Source organism: Cryptomeria japonica, chromosome 4 (genome assembly GCF_030272615.1).
Source record: "Cryptomeria japonica chromosome 4, Sugi_1.0, whole genome shotgun sequence".
In the NCBI taxonomy this organism is placed as follows: domain Eukaryota; kingdom Viridiplantae; phylum Streptophyta; class Pinopsida; order Cupressales; family Cupressaceae; genus Cryptomeria; species Cryptomeria japonica.
The window spans coordinates 370,235,898-370,258,801 of NC_081408.1; the positions used below are offsets into that span (position 1 = coordinate 370,235,898).

The 22,904-nt window shown below is 36.4% G+C and overlaps 1 protein-coding gene across 2 annotated transcripts in view; it reads right to left on the bottom strand.

Annotated features, from left to right (window-relative positions):
* Positions 1-22,904, bottom strand: part of LOC131047296 (uncharacterized) — a 68,607-nt gene that overhangs the window by 22,058 nt on the left and 23,645 nt on the right. For both annotated transcript variants that reach the window (XM_057981162.2, XM_057981171.2), the window contains exons 3-11: positions 11,971-12,077; positions 11,701-11,769; positions 11,565-11,619; positions 11,366-11,413; positions 11,058-11,215; positions 10,539-10,777; positions 10,000-10,090; positions 9,763-9,891; positions 9,454-9,607 (exon numbers count right to left, since the gene is read on the bottom strand). In XM_057981162.2, coding sequence (XP_057837145.2) covers positions 9,454-9,607; positions 9,763-9,891; positions 10,000-10,090; positions 10,539-10,777; positions 11,058-11,215; positions 11,366-11,413; positions 11,565-11,619; positions 11,701-11,769; positions 11,971-12,077 — 1,050 coding nt within the window. The remainder of the gene's footprint in view (positions 1-9,453; positions 9,608-9,762; positions 9,892-9,999; positions 10,091-10,538; positions 10,778-11,057; positions 11,216-11,365; positions 11,414-11,564; positions 11,620-11,700; positions 11,770-11,970; positions 12,078-22,904) is intronic.

The window sequence follows — 22,904 nt, forward strand, 5'->3', positions numbered from 1 at the left end:
TATTCTTTTGAAATTATTAATTCCTGGATCCCAAATAAATATATAGAATGTTTCAACATCTATCCTTAGCTTCATGTGGATGTCATTGAACTCATTATGCACTTCACTCATCATGTAGATTTCTAGATCCCCAAGATTAGAACTCCAATGGTTCTTAACGTAGTTAGATGGATTATCTGGAACAATAATCTTATAGTGTTCATCCTTAGGATGAGTAACCCAATGTGGCATGGACTCTTTACAATAATGTCCATTGATAATCTTAAACTTATATCCATTGTTGAATGATTGAGATTCATCAACCTTTGAGCTCCATTCGAAAATTGAATTCCAATTCATCCTCATTTGTGTATCATCACGTAGATACTTTGTTGTTCTGATTTCAACAATCTGACTTCCATGTCCAAGCTGCAAATGCCTCTTTTGAAATCTTGGGAAGTGTTTAATGCCTAAACTCACAGACTCCATCTTCATTGATGATAAAAGAACATTGCCCAACCATAAACTCTTAACACATTTCCTTAAGAATTCAAGAGGATAATCACCATTGCTCCAACTTCTTGTAATCATGAATGACTTAGAAAGTTAGTAGATGTTACTATCTCTTGTGACAGGGGTAGAAATTTGGATCATTAACCTCTATGAATTTAGAGATGTCATGCTGTCCAATTGACCTTCTATTGTTGTCACCTTAATTGGAACATAAAGGCAGCCATAACCTTTTTGCATAGGATATATGCGGGGAGTGTAACTCCTCCTTGCTATCAAACTCAAACATTCATTTCTTGATCTTTTCTCCAAGGAAGGAATCCTTTCCTGAACTTCATCCTTTTGTAGTTTGAATAGAGAACGTTTAGTGATGGCATTGTTAGGACTTTTCATATTGTTCCACGCTGGTCTCCATACTTCCTTGATTGAAGATGCACCGGGATCCCAAAATTTGTTTTCATCTTCACCTTTTTGTGCCTTCAATTCAGCCCCTTCATTTAATTCAAAGATGGGGTTGTCATAAACTTTGTCCATTTCAACTTCAAACAAGGGATTATGGATGAGTTGAAATTTATCCTTGTTCTTAAACCCAAGCTTTACTTCTTTCATCCTTCCTTTATCTAGTTTCTTCGAACAACCTTTCAAGTCATCATCCTCTCTTTTGTTGTCACCATGTTCCATGAAGTGCTTAGTTGCCATGCCTTGTCTTCTTGTTGATGAGGTCTCTTCTATAATTCTTGACTAGCTAGCAGATGCCATGTACTCACAGGGATGTAGAAAAGTGTCATGAACGACTTTCCGCCTTTTGAATTCACAAGACAGGTTATCCTTTGTGCATGATCCTTGCGACGATGTGAGATCATCCTCGTCATTCTTATGGAGCCATGTACTTAACTCATTTGTGATACATGAAGAGTCAATAGCTTCTTTTTCCTTTCTTTGCACTCATGGCTTCTCGAAATATTCTTGTGGTGCTTGATGATCATTTCTTGCATTGTCCTTTCTTAGGGTTTTTTCATGTTCTGCAATTGCAGTTTCTCCTTTTGGTGTAATCACCTTCATTTCCTCCAATGATGAGTGGATGTGAGAGACTCTTGATGCAATTTTCATGTTGCAATCATTCATCTCTTGTTCCTTGAAGTGTGCATGCATTTCACTTTCCCTTTTTAAGTCCATGTGATGATTTCCATATTCCTTAGGACAGTATTTAACCCTTAGCTCTATGTAGTCTTCTACAGTCATGTCATGATGTAACCTGCTTTTTATCCAATCTTGTCTGATTTGTTCATGTAGATCCACTGATGTTAGTTCACTGTTTTCTCGCTCTTCAACTTTAGATGAAAATGTTCGTCTTGAATTAGCTGTTGCAACTTGCTGAGTTGGAGTTTGAATGAATTGATTTCTATTACCTCCCTTGTTTCCATTCTTGTATACTGATGTTAGCTTGATCAACAATTCATCTAATTTTTCTTGAGTGCTGTTGTATTGTGTCATGGTTTGTATCAATCTTCAAATGATTTTCATCTTCTGCCCATCTGGAATGTTCTTCTCACAGGCTTGCAGGATTATAAGCTCTGATACCACTTGTAACGTCCTGTTTTTGGACAACTTATGAATTTAGAACAATTGATCAATACTTTAATAATCAGATTCTTCTTTCTAAATAATTAACTTATAACTGAGAATAATCAGTGTTATCACTTAAATGGAGAAATGTAAGTATGTTTTGCTATATGAATATATGGATTCTTGTGCACTTGCACAGCGGATATTATAAACAATATATGATTTGTAACTATTTTTCTGGTACAATGGATGTAATAGTCAGGTTCGCTGCATATAATCCTTATCAAAGCGATAAGATGGAATATATTTGCTATATCTGATATGCTGGCAAATTATGCAATGTTTATACTCCGAACGGTACTTAGTACCTTCACTATCTCTGATATGGCAGACCTTGCAATGGTTCGAGCTTGATCTGATGAAGGGATTGGTTAGAATGTGCTACGATATTTGGCCTATGGCCTTGTATGTTTCACGATAACTGCGAAAAGATGCTGTTTCTGATTTGTAATATGAATACTTGCAATCACTGGATGCCTTCTTGAATATGGAATGATATTTCTGCAACCTTTTTTTGGACTTGAAGTCCGTGCTCATACTGGGCTATCCCACAGGATACAAGCAAAATATATCATAAACAACCATGCTGCCCCTAAAAGGAGTGGGAAAGTTCTTATTCTTATATTGCCCAAACTGAAAGGTTGGCATTCTTTGGCAATGAAGAGACACTTCTCTTCACTATCGAATCCTTCCATAATGATTATAAATCATATGCTAACTGTTGTATATGGATCGGTTTGTTATATATGATCGAACCATATCATTATTATTATGATTATTGATTGGATGCTAATCCTATTACTGATTCTCCATTCATCAATAGCTTGTGACTACATTGAGGATATAAGTGCCGATGTTGATAATCTTTCAGGTCTTTAGCTGATCTGACTATAATATTTGATTTGCATACTTAGTATTACTGGAGGCCATAAACAATCTTTTCATGCTGGTGGTAGAGTTAAAGGGTGAATATAGTCTCTACTCAGTTGATTCGATGACATCAATTCATGCTGATCATTACTTATTGTTGTTTTTATGGTTATTGGTCTCAGCATTACAAATCTGAATCTTACATTCAAATTCGTCTCCATAGGAGACTTCCCGAATTTGAATGACCCCAAAGAGCTAACCTTTGGATTGGATGGGGACATTACAGAAATCCATGACCTAAGAGGGTAAGTGATCGAATTTATCCATGAGTTACAAGAATCCACAAACTTGAGAAATCCACAACCTATGGCAAATCCACGAAGTTATGAAATCCACGACTTTTATATCATGATCAAGGCGCATGCTAGAAGAGGAGGATGCCTAAGTCGGCATGTTAAGAGAAATGCAAATATAAAAATTGCAAGGCATCAATCCTAGGTCGGCTAAGGGGTGAATAGATGTTTTTTCCCTTGGGTGCCTATAAGAGAAGGGTGAGCACTTCATTTGCTCACCTACTCCCATCAGACCTGCAACCCATTTGAATCCGACCTACAGAAAACAAACTCAGACCTAAAAAGATGGAAATCAGACCTAAAAATCAGAGTTTAAAACGCTAAGGCAGGTCTGAGATTCGCAGCAGAGCAGAGAGCTGAATGTGGATTGCGTTTTGAGGTCGGGTGTTTAATTCCTATATATATGTGCTAATGCAAAGTAAAAGGTCTCTTCAAACAAGACCAACCTAGGCAGGCAAAATATATAAAAGAGATAAAAACCCAGGAAAATGCAATTGAAACATGTAAAATACAGAAGCTATTTAGGGCCGACTTGATCAGGGCCTCACCCAAACGTGTGAGAGAAAAATGAAGGGAAAACGTGTGCTATAAACAGTATGAATAAGGCCGACTTAGGTTTAACTCCTATAAGGTGTGTGAAAGATGAAATAAAGTTACAAAACATAGACAAAGCTGACCTCCTTAAAACTTAATTGCAATCCATATAGATGGAAGGTGGGATAATCAATCAATTTATCATCCATTCAAAAACAATTAAGTCTGATTTTAGGAGCAGAGTAGATCTGCGAATTTTGACCTACAGCAAGCAAGGTTAAATTCAATCATCATTCCCAGCAAGGAGTTCAAAATCCAATCAACTATTTATGAAGGAGAAGGCCTTGAAGACCTGAACTGCAAGAAGATACCAGTTGGAAGAGGAATACAAAGAAAAACATACCAGTATTGGGCAGATTTGAAACTATAAATTAGACATTTACAGAGCTGAAAAAGAACATTAATCCCAGGAATGTCTGATTTTCAAACAATTTCCAGAATTTTCAAGCTCATTTCCAGATTTGAAAAGGTTTTAGGAGGTATATAATTTGTGAAATATCATTTTCATTTCTGGTGTCTTGATTCAAATTATGTTTCCTTTCAGGTTTGATGCAACCGCATGAGAAATCGGCCATACAGGGAAGCTTAAGGTTGAGTTTTAGGTCATACAAGAAGGTGGCAAGGATGGATTACTATACAAGGATAGCTCTACAAGCATGACGGTGATTGAAAGAGGACTTCACCACAAAGAGAGAGATTCAACAATGCAAGTTCATCAGTACATTCAAGGAAGCATCTGTGACACCAAAGGTTCATTCCAAGGCAAATCAAGAAGAAGAATACTTCACCAGAAACCACAAGAATGCAAGGGAGATTAGCATCAACATCACCAGCATGAGAGATGGAGAAAATGCAACCCGAGGATGATGAAAGTTCAACACTTTTGAAGGTGGACTTAGAGAGAAGAGGAACACTTCAGCAAGGCAAGGAAGATCAATCATCAATACAAGGATCAATGTCAAGAGCAGACAAGGTGAAGGATTCCAAGGTTGAAAGGTGAGACACATCATGAAGAAGGATAAGTGAAGGTGATCAAATCAGATGAAGTTATATCTCTCGCCATCATCCCATTCATCAAGGAGCAATTTGAAATGTTGAGTATCAAGAAATCTTGCTCAACCACTTGTGATGAGCTACAAGTAGGCTGAAGTGGTGCCTAGTCATCATCAACCCAATCACATCACTCCCGGTTAAGGTGTATAGATTCAATGTACTTGACTCATCCAACGGGGAGGATAACTATAACATGTGGAGGCACAAAGTTCAATATACCTAACCTCATCACTCATTGGTGCGCATTCAAGGAAAGACATGTGTCCTATTTATTGTAATTTAATCATTGGTCAAGCAGTAAATGTTATGTAATGGGTGTAACAAACCTTGAGTAGGGTTTCTATCTTTCAATCTTGGCCATTGATTTGGATTTGATCCCAGCCATTCATTTGTATTGAGAGCACTATAAAAAGCTTTCTCTCCTCATTTGTAAAGGTTAATAATGAGTAGAGAATAGGTGATCAATAGACAATAGATAGCAAGTAGAGTAGAGTAGGAGAAGGCAATTGTTGCCAAGGCATGTAAATATACTTTTTCATTGAATTAATGGTGAATAGTGGTGTTTCTTCTACATATTGCATGGTTTCTTGTTATATCCTCAAATTTAGATAAAGTTCTTTGATTATGATGAAGAAGTGTGATGATATTTGATGAATCTTTCGGTTCATAACATTTACACCTTGTTGATTGCAAGTTGTAGTGCATGGCTAGTCTGAACCTAATTATTATTGTGGCTAAGTTCAATTGTGAATACTTCATTTGGATTGCGCCTATATTGGGTGTTTGACTGGATTGTTTACAATATGAAGATCTTTCAGTACCTTAGGAGATTGCACTCTTTTTATGGCATTGTGAGCTATCTCTGGTTCATTAGAAAGTGGTTTCATGAAGGATTTGTCTATCAAAGCATCATTCATTGTTGTCATTGACCTTAGGAATTAAATTAGGCTTCCTAAGCCCTTATCCTTTTTATCTTTTTATTCAAGTCAATTAGATCTCAAGTTCTAGCAGAGTTCAAGTAAAACGTAAGTCCCCTTGTGATTCCAGTAATATCACATCAACCATTGAGCTTATCCACACGTCAAGACCTAATAGTAGAAACCTTGAGTCACCTTGCATGATCACATAGCTTAGCATCCGAGAGGATTTTGTTCAAGAGAAGATAAAATACTTGGTATTTTGTTTTGTGTATGAAGTGCATTAAAAACACACCAACAGGAACCAATTCCTCTATTTATTTGATCGTAAAACCTTCTAGCGTGACATATAAATTTCTCCTTTAATGTCCCAATGTGAGAATGTTGTTCTTTCAAGATCAGAAGCAGCAGTAATGACCAAAAAGGAAGTTAATAAAAATTATCTTAGCAACAGGAGTGAAAATCTCAAAAATCAATTCCCTCCACCGAAAAATATACCTTGGCTACCAAGCAAGATTTGCATTTAAACAATTTACCTTCTATTAGCATTTTTATTTGTTTGTTGTTGGACAACAAAAAATGGAACAAGCATGGTAGAAACATTCTTCAAATTGTAAGAGGAAGCTCCTTCGAATCAAATTAATCCTTTAAAATTAAAACTATAACTAAATTTAAAGTATACACACCATACAAGATTTCAATGGGAGGTATTGTATAATGTAAATCAGTAACTATGTTTTGCCCCAGATGCAAGTGCCGCTCTATTAACAATCAAGTCCAACAACAAGATTTTCAGATATTGGGAATAAACTAATTCAAGCACAAACAAACACAACTTCTTGTTGGCTAAATTAGAAACTAGTAAGCAACACAAATTTGAAAGAAAAAATAAATAAATCCAATTTCCAACCATTGGCTAAATCAAACACCAATACATCTACACAAGAGGAACAAATTAAAGAACAGTAATACATGATTTCATGAAAGAAACAGTTAAACTGCATTCAAAGCTATAATTTAAATAAACAAATTTTTCCAATGCAAAGTGTGGCTCAAAACAATATTTTTTTTATTCTTGTCAAGAAATTACAAACATGCAATCATAGTTACACAATCACTTCTGCTGAACAATGGTTTTTGTAGCATAAGTGTGACTTCCTCCAACATTCATTAACTTCATGAAAGGACAATAGCATGACTAGCAATTTCTACAACATAAGTCTGGCATCAACTATCATTAGATATCATGTGCTCGGGGCATTTATTTATAAGCTCCCAACAGGCAACTTTAGGGATAAAATATTTTTAAAATATTTCCAATAAAACTCTACTTTAAAGCAATCCTACCCCATATTTGTAGAGATAAAACATATTTAAAGTACACTAATCCTAAAAATAGACTCAAGCCATCTCCTCTACAAAAATAGCGACTTTTGCCACTTAAGATATCTTCGAAAAAATAACTTTGACTTGTGAACTTTACTAAATCTTCTGTTATGGTGAACTTTTTTTTAGTCTACAAAAATCATTGAAAACTCACAAGCTAAAACTTAACGAACACTCCTTGCCAACCTTAACACTATGAAACTGAAAATTCCACCCCAATGATGCTTTGGATTGAATTTTCCATATTTGATGCAATGATGATATCTCAAGGTCTGAAATATGAAAACCTCTTCACTGTCCGAGTGCTTTGGTATGCAAATTCTGATCAACTTGGCCAATTTGGAAAAGGGAACAACCACTTGGAAGAGAGAAAACTCAGCTTTAAGACTGTCAAGACTGTTTATATCAGCATTGGAGACTGGAAACTCACAGCTATATCAGTCCCAGGCAATGAAATCAACACATTGACTACTGCTGAATCTGAAAACCCTTCACATTGGAAACCATGTGCAAACCTGCAAAAACAGACTCGTTCTCCTGTGAACAGCAAATAAATTTCCTTGAGTTCAAATGAGAAACGGCCCTCATAGGTGTTTGTATGCTTTAAAGTCTCTTCTTTTCGCTTTAAAACTGACTTTGAAACATCCCTTTTTCCTAGGCGTTGATCACTAATGCAGTTGCCATCTTATGTCTTGTGTTTGAGTGCTAATTTTATTAGGTGGCAAAGCTACTGAGTGCTGTATTTGACTGTTTTTACCTTTCAAAAGGTTGGCGGGATTTACTTAACTATTTGCCAGGTTCAAAACTTGCTAAGTGGAGTTTTGTGTGGCTATTGCCACTGAAAAGTGTGCCTCCTATCACTTAATATTCCTTCTCCTAGCTGGAACGTTTCACTTAAAGACTTAACACTTCATTAGGCAAAATTATTCATGACAATTGGCATCAACATGTGCACCATATTTAGGTCTGTTTGTCTTTCTTTAATTGGCATGCTGTACTAAAGTTTTTGCCACTTTATTGGCATGGTTTCATGTTGGCTCTGCCACCTAGTTTGCACACCAAAATTTAAAGATCAATTTCTTTCTCCCTTGGAAAGCACTTTCATAACACTCCTGCCATAGGCAAAATTTGCTCTTGGTATTGCCCTCTCAAAATGGTCCTTAGACTTTAATAATACTTCCTCTTTCAACTTAGGCATGTTTTCCTAGTCCCTCTGCCACCTTGAGCATAGATTTCATTTGTCACAACCAAGCCAAATGTGTAATTCATTGAAACTTAAACTCTTGTTCTACACTGGATAAAGATTCATACACATTGCCACTTTCGAGTATCTTTGGGCAGAACTTTGGAGTGGCATCACTAATTGAAAGTTGCCCTCAGACCTTGGCTATTCTTCCTATATTCCTTGATGCACTTTTAGAAGAAGTTCACCATCTCTGGATGCTTTGCCATCCATGATTTGTGTCAATCTTCACTTAGTCTTGAAATGCTAATAAAAGGTTCTTCTAAACAATTCCCTTAAGCTTTTCTTGATCGAAACTTCTCCCACCACTTCTCATTGGGCATGGATGAAAGAATGGTGTATTTGCCCTGACTTGGTCCTTTTCTTCTTTGTTATTTAATCATTTTTTGTTCTGATGTGATCGTGTTTTCCATGCAAAAATTTTAGTTGAAAGACCAAAGACAAAATAACCTTTTGCAAGCTGACTGGGAAGACCATGAGTTTGAATAGATAGACACGACTTGAGAATCATTTGACTACTTTGACAAATTGGGGTTCAAAAATCAATTTTTTGTTATGGTACCAACACCCTCTGTATTAAACTTCTTCTTAAACACTCATTTCCTAACAATATGTTTGCCTCCAATTGGCAACTTGATCAAATCTCATGTCATATCAAGGATTCCATTTCTTCATCTATGGCCTTCTTCCAAACTTTATCTTCCTTTGAATCAAAAGCCTCCCTAATAGTTCTAGGATCATCATCAGTAGGAAAGAAAACAAAGGCAGAACAAATATCAGGTGGAATATACCTTTTCAGTTGATTTTTTGTTTGTAAAATATTGATGATGACTAGTTAGCCATTTTCTGTTTCGCATGCCACATTTGAAAATCATATAAATGTACACTTTTAAACACAAAATTAAGTAGATTGATTTCTTACCAGGGAAGAAGTGTGTTACAGATTTAGAAAATCGAACAACTACTTGATCTATCACCTTAGCCTCTCCAAAGTCTTTAATGCATGCCGTTAGGTAAGCTTTGACCTTGTGTACAATTTGTTCATCTTTCAGGGATAAAAATTGGTTTGCATGATACTGCAAGTTAAATAGAGGAGAACAAAGAAAATTGAAATTACCCACTGACCTAAAATGAGAAAATATGCAATAGTGTAAAACTGAGCTTATATTCATCATATCATTTGGGAGGATCATTTAGTGAAAACTGGAAGATGTAAAAATTACACACGTACAAAATCAGCTTCAACAACTGTTCCAGGTTCATTCTTATACTCATCATGCAAAGTAGTCAAATCAAAGAAAGTCCAGCCTGTTGAATTGTCGAAACCAAAGCAAGCATTGCTTGGCTTTGGAATATTCACCTGAATTTGGATAGAAGTACATAGGAACCAGTTATTTCCAAAAGATACTAAAATTGAACTTGAGGTTCAGTTTGCCAAGCAACAGTGAGATTTATAGAATGAGCTCACCTTCCTATCAAGCCACAGCCTCACTGCTAGGACATCAATTCCTCCCAAGTTTAAGACATTCAAAAATTCATCCCTTGTTTGCAAAACTGAACTACACGAATCCAATAATCTTATCAAGCAAAGAGAGCATATTGAATTCAAAATAAAAGAATTTTTGTGTTGGACTAAAATTAAACAAGAGTAGAAATAATTCTATCCTTGGATGCCTAAGAAACTTAAATTACTGCCACGATTAGTTTTGCATCAGTTTTATAAAGTAAACTTCTAAGCAGTAGGGCCTTGTTTAGTTCCATATCATTTTATAGTTATGATGCTTTATGTAAAATTAGTGTAAGCAGTAAAAGATAAATAAAGTTCTTATAATTTTCATAAAATTTCTCCATGCCAATATATTTAAGTATATCAGCCTAAACCAGGAAAATATAAAGTGCTAATGACTGCATGGAGTTTTCTCACACCACATTTATTATATAAGTAAAATAAGGAGAAACACACGCAAGATTTGGGCATTGATAACATGAATTTACACCTGAACAGACCTGTTGGAAACAATCCTTTGCAATGCAGTGATGCCCACTGAGAATATGACAGCATCAGCTGGAAATAACTCGTCTCCACAAGCTACTGCTGATATTGTTCCAGTGTTCTCATCAAATACTAAATCAGTTACCCTTTTATTTGCAAGAAACTGACAACCTTGGGTTTTAATGCGCTCAATCCAAGGTTTAAATATTTTTTCCCCAACAGTTCCACGACACCAGACAACATCAAAATCTTGCTGAAAGAAAACAGCACCAGAAAACTAAGTTAAGATAAATATTGTCATGAATAGATGGTCCACAAAATAAAAAATGCAAATCTGTTTACTAGAATAAGAAAAGTTTAGGAAGCATCACTAGTAGGAAAGCAATAAAATGGAGATATTTGATAAATAACAGTTAAACAAAGAGCTGTAATATCAAACTAATTCACAATATTTAGTTATTTCCACAGTTTTCCATTTGCCTCATTCCTCTTTCCTACTGGAGAGAATTCCTGTTTGACAAGGATCACCATGCCTGGTGAGCAAGGATAAAGTAATACAGCATTCCCAGTGTAGCTGCTGCACTGCATTGCTCTCCTGGAGCAAACAATCCAACCAAAAGCATTGGATTGAATGCATCCTCATAAACTCTTCTTGAGCAACCAAACTGTTTGAATAGTTCCCGTGCTGTCACTGTCAGAGTCATTTATTTGATTAAAGTCTCTTTCTCAAATGAAGGAAATTTTGAAATTATTTTTAGCTGTCTAAACATTCCTCTAATTAAACAGATAAGTTAACATAATGAAGAGTGTATAGTTAGTTGAATTCATGACAGGTACTCACAGTTGTCATATTTTTTCCAAGCATTATCAGTATTGTCAAAGTCGATCACTAAGAAACAAATGCAAGTCACGTCAGTTGCATGATTGTAGTATAAGGTTCCATTAAAGGCAAGAATTATGAGAACGAAGTAAAAATAGGAAAATCGTGATAGTCTTGCAAAAAGGCCATAATATACAGAATTTGCGCTGACATTTCTTACTTGCATACATAAGTGGAAGAGAAGTCAGACGGTCAACCAATGGCAGACGAGAGAACTATATATCACAAAGAACAGTCAGTAGAGCATTTCGCCTGAAAACCTAGCATAGAAAATCAAAATCAGATACAAAAGTTACCTGCGTGTAGACAAAGGTGCCAAGAGGACTTGGTAAACGGGGAAGGTCTTGAAATATTGGAGATTCAACCTGGATAACTCAGAGGTACAGTGAGACCATTAAAACATCAAGGGAAATCTCTGACCCTGATAAAGCCTAAATTATGTATGTAACTGCTGTCAATGATGAAAACTATGGAAATTGAGATAATCATTTTAATCTCTGAATTTGGTTACTTGAAAAGATCATTTGGACATGTAACATATCAAGTTTTGGGAATAAAAAAATCACCTCTAGTCCATTAGGGGAATATTGAGCTGAACGTGTCCAATTTGTAAAAGGTGAAATACCAAGTTCATCGACGAGAGAAAATATATTTCTGTATGGATACCAGAAGCCTGAAGAAATTACTTCTGTAAGTAACTTGCAAAGATAGCATGCACTACAAAATATAAATGACCATAAACATACATGAATTCCAAGTAAAGCTCTAATCTGAGTTGAATATGGGCATGGAAAGATACAGGCTACTGAACTGACCTTAATAATGCATAGAAAGGAACTTGAAAGGAAGATTGCAGATAGAGATTTCTCTAGTTGATATGGTCACATTGAGCATTACAAAATGAGGCTATCATATAGGATTAATCTGCAAATACAGCTCAACTCCCTCTATTTTCGTTAAGTCAATAGTATATGCATAGGACAAACTAGATGACATATAAGCAAATAATGACTAACACTTCCCGTGCACAATGTTAATGTTATTGTAGCTATGGTCGGATTCCTTCAGGCTGACATAGAGGTTGTAATAATATAATTATATTATTGTGATAATATAAATTATATTATTATTAATAATATAATTATTGGGGGGCCAACTTGGAAGAGTGGTGACCCTTGGTAAAGGGGCACCACCGATAGGTATAAAGGAAGAATAAATCTTCCTCTCTAATGCAATTGATGATAGAATAAAATATACAGAATGCATATACATCAATTCAACATGGTATCAGAGCAGGCTTTCCTGCCGGCCTGTAAGATTGCTCAAGAGAGATTTATTCAGAGACAGAACTGTGATTGTTGTGGGTGGATTGGAACCAGTTCTAGATGTGATTAATGGCGTGAGACTTCCTAATCAGAGAGTCTTTATCGAGATCGTATTCGTGTTGCATATGGAAGATCATATCTCAAAGATATCGCAGATATATAGTATGGCAGATCATATTTGTGTTACATATGGAATATCATATTTCAACAATACCAAATGCCAATACATAGTTCATAGAATATGTAGCAGATGATCCTTCAAATAATACGAAAGTAATAGTTCACAGAATATGTGTTGAAGATCACCATAATCATAATTATTGGTCATACAACGATTAATCATAAATGCCATGGAGTGGAAGTATTAAGAGGCAGAAAGTTTATTGACTTGGGTATAAGCGACTACCACTTAAGGCAGCGATCTATGTTATAAAGTCCATCATCTTGATTAGCAGCAATTACATCTAAAAAGGACACTGGAGAAATACGATGTAAAGAGCAAGCCTGATAATATGAAAAAGATCATTAGTAAGGAACAGTGATATCCGGCATCTAGTACTTTGGTGATTTCATAAATGATTGACGTGGCCATTATCACTGATATGACAGAAACGTGAAAAGTATAGTAGAAACGTGGAAAGTATAGAACAACGACTTTACAAGACAAGGTGGCTATTAATAATCAACGTGTTAAGAGATTAATAAACAATGGTTACTATGAAGAGGTTTAATGACAAGTAAATTAAAAAAAAAAAGTTAATCTTGTAGGGACGGGGAAGCACAGGAAATAAGTTTTAAGGACTAGGGATCAAGAAGAGCCGTATGGTAACTTGGACGTAAAGTTGTGCAAAGAGACTTCGTTTATTCCAGAATGGCTTATTTGATGAGGAATGGGATGTTCTTCTTATTTTGGAGGTTGTTGACGGTCATGAACATGGCATCTTATAGAAGTCGTGGAGCCTCTGTATTCATGAAAGAACACTCAATGTTCATGGGAGGAGCGTGATCCATAGCAATCTTAATTGAATGTTTTTGTCAATGCGTGATGTGTTAAGAAGAAGAGCGTGGTCCTTTCTGGAGGAAGAAAAGAACCGTCTATGTGTGATAGACTTAATAAAAATGATAGGTTGCTACAACAACTAACTTACAAGAAGAAATTACAAGAAGGTTGTTAGACAACGATGAAAGTTAAAGAACAACTTCTAAGACAGCGACTTCATTATTAAAGATGCGATTTGTTTTTGAAGAATATCTACAAAATGATAGTCGATCAAGGCATATATTTTAGCCAATGTCATTGCCTAAGGAGTTTGTACCTCTGAAGCTTCCATCGGTGTAGAGGAAGCAAGTGCTGTGAATTTTGAAATTGGAAATCTGAGTTTAGTGGAAGAAGTTGCCCGAGGGCTGCAATATTTGACAATAAAAGATAAGTATTTCATTCCCTTGAATAATGTTCATGAATTTATTTTTTTGAGTCATTAATTCATGCTATAACATTGGGATAGTAAATCTTGTATGCTTCTATCATTGGTATTTCCCTTCGGGATAGTTTAGTTCTATGAACTATTTGTAATCTCTCTGAAATGCTTTCAGGACGGATCAAGAAGCATAAGAGATTGCATTCAAGGAAAAAAGAACTTGATGCTTGCAGTCATGGGATTGAGTTGATGATTGAAAACGTTTCTTCAAAGAGGAGGAAATAATATTCAGAGGGAATCTGACAAACCTACACAAGCAACCTTGGATGAGAAGGTCAGGAGGTTGATGTTAGTACTTGAAGCTTCAAAGGGAGCAACTAGAGGACCTGCTTTATTTGATTTCCAAAGATCTTGGCCATACTAATTCAAACGGAGTGGACCATGTCAATAGGATTTCTCTAATAATCAACAGCCAGAGGACTATGATTCATGGGATGGAGTCCCATGCATGTAGGCTGAAAGGCCTTTATGCTGACATCTAAAACATGATATTCCTGGATAGATGGATACTTGGAGAGCTTGGGATTCACAAAGAGTAATGAAGACTCCAACCTTGTATTTCATGACTGGTTGAAGCATGTGGAGATCATATATCACCATGTTAGAGATATGGTAGAAAGGTATGCTATTCACTTAAGATACATTAGTACTAATGAGCAGATGGCAGACATTCTTGCCAAGCCTCTCTTCAGAATAAAGTTTGTGTACTTTCGAGGTAAGCTTGGTATGATGGAGAATGAAGCCCTAGCTGAGATTGAGTCTCAGCATCATTGATTTATTTATATGTTATACTAATGTATTCTTCTAATTGAGAAAAGCTGTTTAATGTGTAAACTCTTGTTAATGCATTTCTCTTTGAGAGAGACTTAAGGTGAAAAGCCCTTATCTCCACCCTCTGATATGGTTCATGGTGGATGTCATGTTCACGTGAGAGAGTCCGTGATAATTTTCTTGTACTAGTGGGTTTACCCTCTGGATGAGCCATGGTGAATATCATTGTGAGGTGACGATCTCACAATAATGGCTGATATCATGGTGGATATCATGTGAGGTGATATCTATGGATAAGCCATAATGGTGGATATTACATGAGGAGATATCTATGGTGGATATCACATGAGGTGATATCCGTGGATAAGCCATAATGCTTGATATCATAGTGAGGTGATATCTTTCCTTTCCACATATGGGAGTAGCCATTGCGATCAAACATCACGATGAGGTGATATGCTATCACGATGAGGTGATAAGCCTCTTTCATACACATGAGTGTAGTCATTAAGGTGATATGTTTTTGACTTGTAGAGATTGAGAAGGATTCCTCCCTAGCTAAGAGGGAGTGTTAATGTTATTGTAGCTACGGTCGGATTCCTTCAAGCCGACATAGAGGTTGTAATAATATAATTATATTATTGTGATAATATAATAATTATATTATTGTGATAATATTAATTATATTATTATTTAATAATATAATTATTGGGGGGCCAACTTGGAAGAGTAGTGACCCTTGGTAAAGGGGCACCACCAATAGGTATAAAAGAAGAATAAATCTTCCTCTCTAATGCAATTGATGATAGAATAAAATATACAGAATGCATATACATCAATTCAACACACAAGAGGCATGCTTTGTTAGCTTAAGTACTCTGTAATGTCCCCAATTTTTAGTGACAATTAATTGAATTGATTTTTATTAAGTTATCAAAAAAATAAAAGAAATATTAAAAACGACGGCTTAATATTAATTAATTTAATTAAATAATAATAAAACATTATTATTTGTCACTTTATTAAATAAAGTTCTCCAAAATATTATTTATATTTAAGTCGGCCAAGTCAGCCTAATATTCTAGATGCTTCTTGGAGTCCTTTGTAAGGAGGTTGAATGGAAGAAGGAAGGCATGATTGAGTTTATTTCTTGTGGAAAATTTTCTTATTGGCTGTAACTTGGTTTCAGCTTCATTCCAAGGACGAAAACCCTTGTGAATTCGGTGAGTTGGACATAAACCTAGCTCATCCATTGGAGGTTCCATGATGGGGATCTACTTGTGCTTCATTGTTAATAGATTGGTGAAAAGAGCAGAATTTCTACATCAGATTTGAAGATCAGATATTAGGGCTTCTTCATTTGGCAAGTTGGGCTATTATTTGCCTTGGGTTTCACCCTAGATTTGGAGCGCCATATTGTAGAAAGGGGGGATGACTTGCCCTAGAGGACAAAATTGGGTGATATTGTGAGCTTAGGGTTTGATTTCATTTTCAGATTTGGGGCAGACCCGTTCGGCATCCTTGGAGGAGTGATTTTGATGATTGTCATCTTCATTTAATTAGGGTTTTGCCCTAAGATTGGAGCGTGATTATCTGAAGGAGATTTGTGAGTTGTTGAAAAACATTTTCACCATATGGAGCAGCAAACCCTAGCTGGTTTATAGCAGACATGAGCGCCTCAATTTGGAGCTGCATTTTAGGGCCTTGTAATTAATTGCACTAGGGTTTACCCTCATTTTGGGTGTTATAACTTGGCCATCATTTCAAGGACAACTTTGCATGTTTGGTATGTATAAACCCTATAATTTATTTATGTTTGTAGACAACAAACTTTTGGGCAAATTGGGTATTAAAAACTAAATATTTATCTCTATTTTATCTCAGAAAATGTAAGGGAAGTTGTTGTATTTCAAAACTGAACATTTCTAGGCAAATATTAAGGTGGTTGTTGTATGTTTCTAAACTCAGAAAATAATCTGAAAACTATTTCTTTAGTTGGTAAATTAAGATTTGATTCTGACATAATATCTAGGATTGTAATTGAGTTTTTTAACATGCAAATAAATTTTAAGAATGTTGTGCCCTAGTTTATAGAATTTGTCGTCTTTTCCTAGTATCCCTATTTGGGGATATTACAGTGGTATCAGAGCTGCAAGTCTTGGCAGCCTGTTTGGGTTGATTGCATGTGTGGAAAAGGTGGTCATAGCTTGGAAAAATAGAAAGGAGTAATGGCAGCTTCAGAACAGCCACCATCATCAAGTGAAGAAGAAGCAAAACAAATGTTTTCAAACATGATAAGACTATTGAATGATAACAATCTTTATTTGAGTCAGTTGGCTCATAACACAACAAATGGAAGGACTTTAGTACATATAGAAAGGGAAAAAAGTAGCAAAAATGCAAAAAACAAGGATCATTTTACCAGCAAATCCACAGGTTCATCACAATCCAGACCTTTTATGCCTACTTTTATACAAGAGGATTGGCCTACACACAAGGAACCCATTGAAGATAATGAGGATGCTGAGATTTTGGCTAGGTATCAAGCTTTGGGGACAGATTTTCATGCAGCGATCACTTTCAAAGACTACTTGGAAGTCACTAAACGCACAAAGCCAAGACGAAACAATGGAATCAAGGGAAACTGAACTATGGGTTGCAGAAAAGCTTGGGACATCTATCCTTACCTAGCTTTGATGGATCATTCAAGGGTACAATGTAATGTCCCCGTTTCCGCTCTAGTTTGTTTTGGGGACTGTTGGCCAATCCCAAGACCCGTTGGTCAATCAGAGGCAAAATTTGGGTTTCCTATTTTTTAGGAGGATGTTTTGGCAATTTTGGTGGCTTGCATGTTGGAGTTTTTCAGTTTTGATTCTAGATTCCTTCTGGGTTTCAGAAAGCTTCGCAATGATGGTACATGCCTAGCGATCAGTAGAGTTTGGTATACTTACTATTTTTAGTAAGTGGGGGTGAGGACTGCTTATTTTTCTAGGTTTTTCTAGGTTTTCAAAGAGCTCTGCAATGGTGTGACATGCAACTGGATCTAAAGACCTTTTCGGACTTACTATTTTTAGTAAGTTGCAAGGGCTTCTTAGAATGTGGTTAAAATCACTTTGGAAACACTTACTATTTTAGCAGTATGTTATTTATAGTAAGTGCTATTTTTGGCAGAGTTCAATGGTCCAGTTCAGAAGCTATTTCTGGCAGTGCAGTTTTCAGTAATTTTGGCCTTCATCTCACTATGGCAATGGTTCAACACATGGGAAAAGTATTTTTAATATTTTTTAATGCCCCCCCTTGGCCTAGGTGTATGACTCATGTATTTTTTATTATGACTTAAGGGGATGAATTGAGGTAATAAAGTATTATTTTATGTCGTAAGATTTGGACGATTTATTGTTAAGGAAAAATACTTCATAAAGTGAAATATTAATAAGGCAAGATGGACGCCTTATGGAGAAATAAGTTAATTTTATAGTATATTTCACTTATCTACCATGGACACCACATTATGATTTTATTGTCATTTTTATTAAATATATTTGCTTCTATGTGAAAGTTGACTTGGAAGGAAATGAAATGCAAAATTCAAATTAAGTTTAAATTAGTTTGCATTTGGGTTTGGCATCTATTTGGAGAAAATGTGAATTTGAATTTGGAGATGCCAAGGTTATACATAAGTGTGTTGGGCTCTTGTTTTGGTATCCACGAATATTTGTAACGAAGTGCTGCCGAATTTGTGCTAGACTTGTGCTTCAAAGTTGAGAGCTTCCTAGCTTGTTCCAATTTCGTGCTTGAGAGATAACACCTAGCTGTTGGAGAGCCTATTTCTCATCCAGAGGAATAGAATGAGCTTCATTGAGATGGATTTTGTTATTGTATTTTCAGTTTTCTGAGTGTTAATGAGATTTTGTATGTTGCTGGTTTGTCCATGGCGGAAGCAATTATTCGATCATATCTCCCTTACCTAATTGTCTAATCATTCTAGGTATTGACTCGTTGGATTCCTCTCTGCTAGCGTGCCTTTTTGTTAAGTTTCATGAATGCGAAGAGTTGGATTTTTAAGGCAGATCGCCCCTCTCCAGACAGGTCGTACCATGCTGGAAGTGACCTTGGGATGCGTGCATTAAATGTTTGAAGGTTGTTTGGATTAGTTTGTTGGTTGAGACTTGGGCGTCCCCTTCCTAGTGCTTATTGTCGCTGATTCGAAGCCATTCAAAGGTGTCTTGAAGGAGATGCGGACTTCACAATGCTGTTGGTCTGGTTTTTGGTGTTGCTGGTGTGTTATTTCAGATTTGGTAAAGTGTTCTTTTTTGCTTGTATTTTCCAATATTCATGTTTGTAGCTTCTTGGAGTATCTTCTTGTATCTCCTAGAGATTGGAGCTTGATGTACTAACAAGTATTTTGCAGAGTTGCCATTGTAAGGCTATATTCAACAATACTGAAACAATTCATTTTATTTCTGCACTATACTTCTTGTATCACCCACTGCACAAGTGGAAGAGGTTGGCTTGCCGCCTATCTCTATTCTATTTTGTATTCCTATCCTCCCGTTGAATAAGTGTTTGAGTGATGATTGTTATAATAAGTGGTTGAGTGATGGTTGTTATTTCTAGTCCTCTCGCTGAATAAGTGGTTGAGTGATTGTCTTGTTTAATTTCAGTCTTCTTGGATTTGTAATTGGCTGGTTATACCGCCAAGTTGTCAATTTCCAACATTTCTTTATCCTGCTGAAAAGTGGAAGTGGCTGGTCCAATCGCCAATATGTATTGCTCTAAATATTTAATCATGCTAATGCTAATGGGTGAAGTTATTGTGTAAAAATTAACAAAAAAATTGTGGGGGCATTTCAGTGGTATCAGAGCAGAAGTTCCTGCCATCCTGTGCACTTGCTACAATTGTGCAACCCTCTTTATAACTGAGAGAGAAAAAAGATACAGAATAAGATGACTACAGAGAATTCTATATTTGAGTTGATGCAAGAATTGATCACGCTTATGAGAGATCCTGACATTAAAAGGGCATACTCAACAAGTGCTGCAAAATCCAAATGTTTGGATGGGAAGGCTGCCTTGACATATGAAGAATGTGTGACAACGCCCCAAAATACTCCCTCAGACTTACATGTTATTGGAAATAATGATGATTGGTTTAGTGAAAAGAACAAAACAACAGTTCTGAAGCCTAATTCAAATTCATTCAATGGTGGTTTTGAGACTAATGAGTTCACTAATGAAGAGCATGTTTAAGGTAGTTTTAGTGGTGTTGTAGAATCAGCTTATGAAAACTTTCATGGTGACGATATTTATGATGATTCGGATGAGTTCATATCTAATCATGTTGAAGAGATGGTGTTGGAAAATTTCGCACTTGTTGCTATCCAAAATTCGCAAGAGTTTTCACAAGAGGATTTTATGACAAGTAAACAAGAAGGCCTCTTTGGTATGCATGTCACTATCAATGATAAGGACAAAAATATGCCTATTCATGGTGAGCACATTGAAGGTAAAGATGATACAATTTTCCGAACAGCTAGCATCGAAGACTCTTTACCACATTACGAAGTTGGTGACATGGGTGGTCTTGAGTTTGATTATCAAACTAATACCTTGGAGAGAGATACTTATGAAGATGTCAGTTTTAGTGAGTTGGGAGATGACCTCTTCAAAGGGTCAACACTCCAAGAGGAGTACAGTGAGCACTTTCCTTTTGATCAAAACAAACAACCCTTTAGCATTTGAGATCCAAGTGTGAAGGCAGGTAAGGACGACGAGGAAACCGTGTGGGATGAATATCCCTTTGTTCCTGATGAGGCTCAAAAAACAAATTGTGTTGTAAGCTATGAAGAGGCCATTAGAGGAGAAGGTGTCTTTGGAAAAAGAGTTTGCTTGGCAAAAGTCCATAATGACCCCTTTGAGATGGTTGCAATCACTGAAGAAGAGTATGTTTCTGCAGAAACTTTCAGAACAGCGATCAGCAATGACTCATTGATCAAGTTGGGGGCTACCATGTCCTTTGATCAAGAGGAAATTGAGGATGTAGAGTTAGAGGACCATATGGTTCTTGATGATGGAAAGTTTAAAGAAGTTCTAAAATACAAATCTGATTTACCTATTCATGAAATTGGTGGTAAGCAAAAACTTGAAGATTTAGTATAATCTGATCCTCTTTATGATATTGAGCAATTGCAGCTAGTGGGTGGGGAAGGAAAGGAGTCTTGGAGCAGCTTTGAGGGTAGCGAAGACAAGAAACAAAGTTCTGATTTTCAGTTATAGCCAATCACTAGTACACCACCTTTGCATGTTCACGAGTGGAAGGATAAATTCATGAGGTCCTTTACGAATGAGGTGCGAGTTCTATCTGGGTTTGACTGCATACATAGTTTGATAGAAGAACTCTATTGGAAGGCTCAAATTGAAGAGAGATGAAAAGAAGTTAAGGATGAAGTTTCTCTCCCTAAGCTACAACTAAGCAAAGACTCTTTGGAGACATTGAAATCAGAGTGCATACAATTGATCACAGAGCGTGATTATTCCATCGAATCTACAAAGAAGATCCTTAGTGCTTTCCAAGGAAAAGAGAGGAAAGTTGAAGAGCTTACTCTTGAGCTTGAGTCAACAAAGGACATGTTAGAAAATACTCAGTTGGTTCTAATGGAGGTAGAAGATCAGTTTGCTGATTTCAAACTTTTCAGGGAGCAAGAGAATGCACAAAGAACTGAAGAAATCGAGCAAGTAATTGGTGAGCTTGATAGTCTTCGAGAAGAGTTTGATCTTGAGAACTTCACAAGAAAAACAAAAGTTGCATGCGCAGATTCGGATCAGCAAGATGGAAGTGAGCAAGAGGAAAGGGATGGCTTCTAGGTTCTTGATAACCATCTCTTTGAAGTGGGTATCGAGGAAAGTTATGAAAACCCTCTTTTCGTGATGGATGATAAAACATGTGGTGAAGTGATCGAACATGAGACTGAGTATGGTTTCCAGTCTATGGATGATATGATGTCAAACCATGAGGATGTGCCATGTTTTGTGAATAGTAATCTTTTGAGGCTGCTTGATACTAAATGCATAAGTGGAGTTGAGGATGAAGAGTCCACTTGGGAAGTGTTGAATCGGGATGATTTCAACATCTTTGGCATCAAGGTGTTGTCTAAACACAATTTAGTAGCCATCCAAGGTTTCATTGCAGCAGCAAGGAGTGAAGATTTCAGACTTGTTACTCATGAAGTAGGGGAGAAAGAAGGACCAGAACGTGGTGATTGCATGCTTGATAACCTATTCCTTGGGTTGAATAATAATAAGGCTCATACTAGTCCATTTTGGGAGTTGGATTTGAGGACAACATTTGTTCCATACTCCAATGTTGTTTAATCTTTCATGGTTAGGCTTCAAGGGTTCACTAGAGGAGACGTCAATTTCTTAAGTATGCACTTGGTCCTTACTAGCACTTGGGGATGTGTTGAGTTTTCTTTTCAATGTGTAGAAAATCACTTCGGGTTGGCTATCCAGGCTTGAGATCGTCAACATGGTCTGATGGAGCTTATCACATGTGGAAAGAAGGATCTTTGGAGGGATAAGGAACAAGTTTTCAGTCTTGATGGTGCTATTCTCTTCTTTACTAGCCATTTGATGGTTCCTTTTTCTCATCAACCAATGGATTGGGAAGATATCCTGAGCAAAGGATGGTTCTATGTGGAGTTGGAGTCACTAGAGAGGATATTTCTAGCCTTGGACGTAAGCAGACGTGTTGTTTTGGATGACGATATCCTATGTTGCAGCAGTTATTCATCTCCTTGGATGCTGATTTTCCTAAGATCAGATCTCAAGTCAATCATTTCAAACTTGGTGGGTTGTTAGTGTACTCGTTTTTAGACTTCACAGTCTCCTGGCAGGACAGGTTTATGGTCTCAGATGAGACGTATGGTG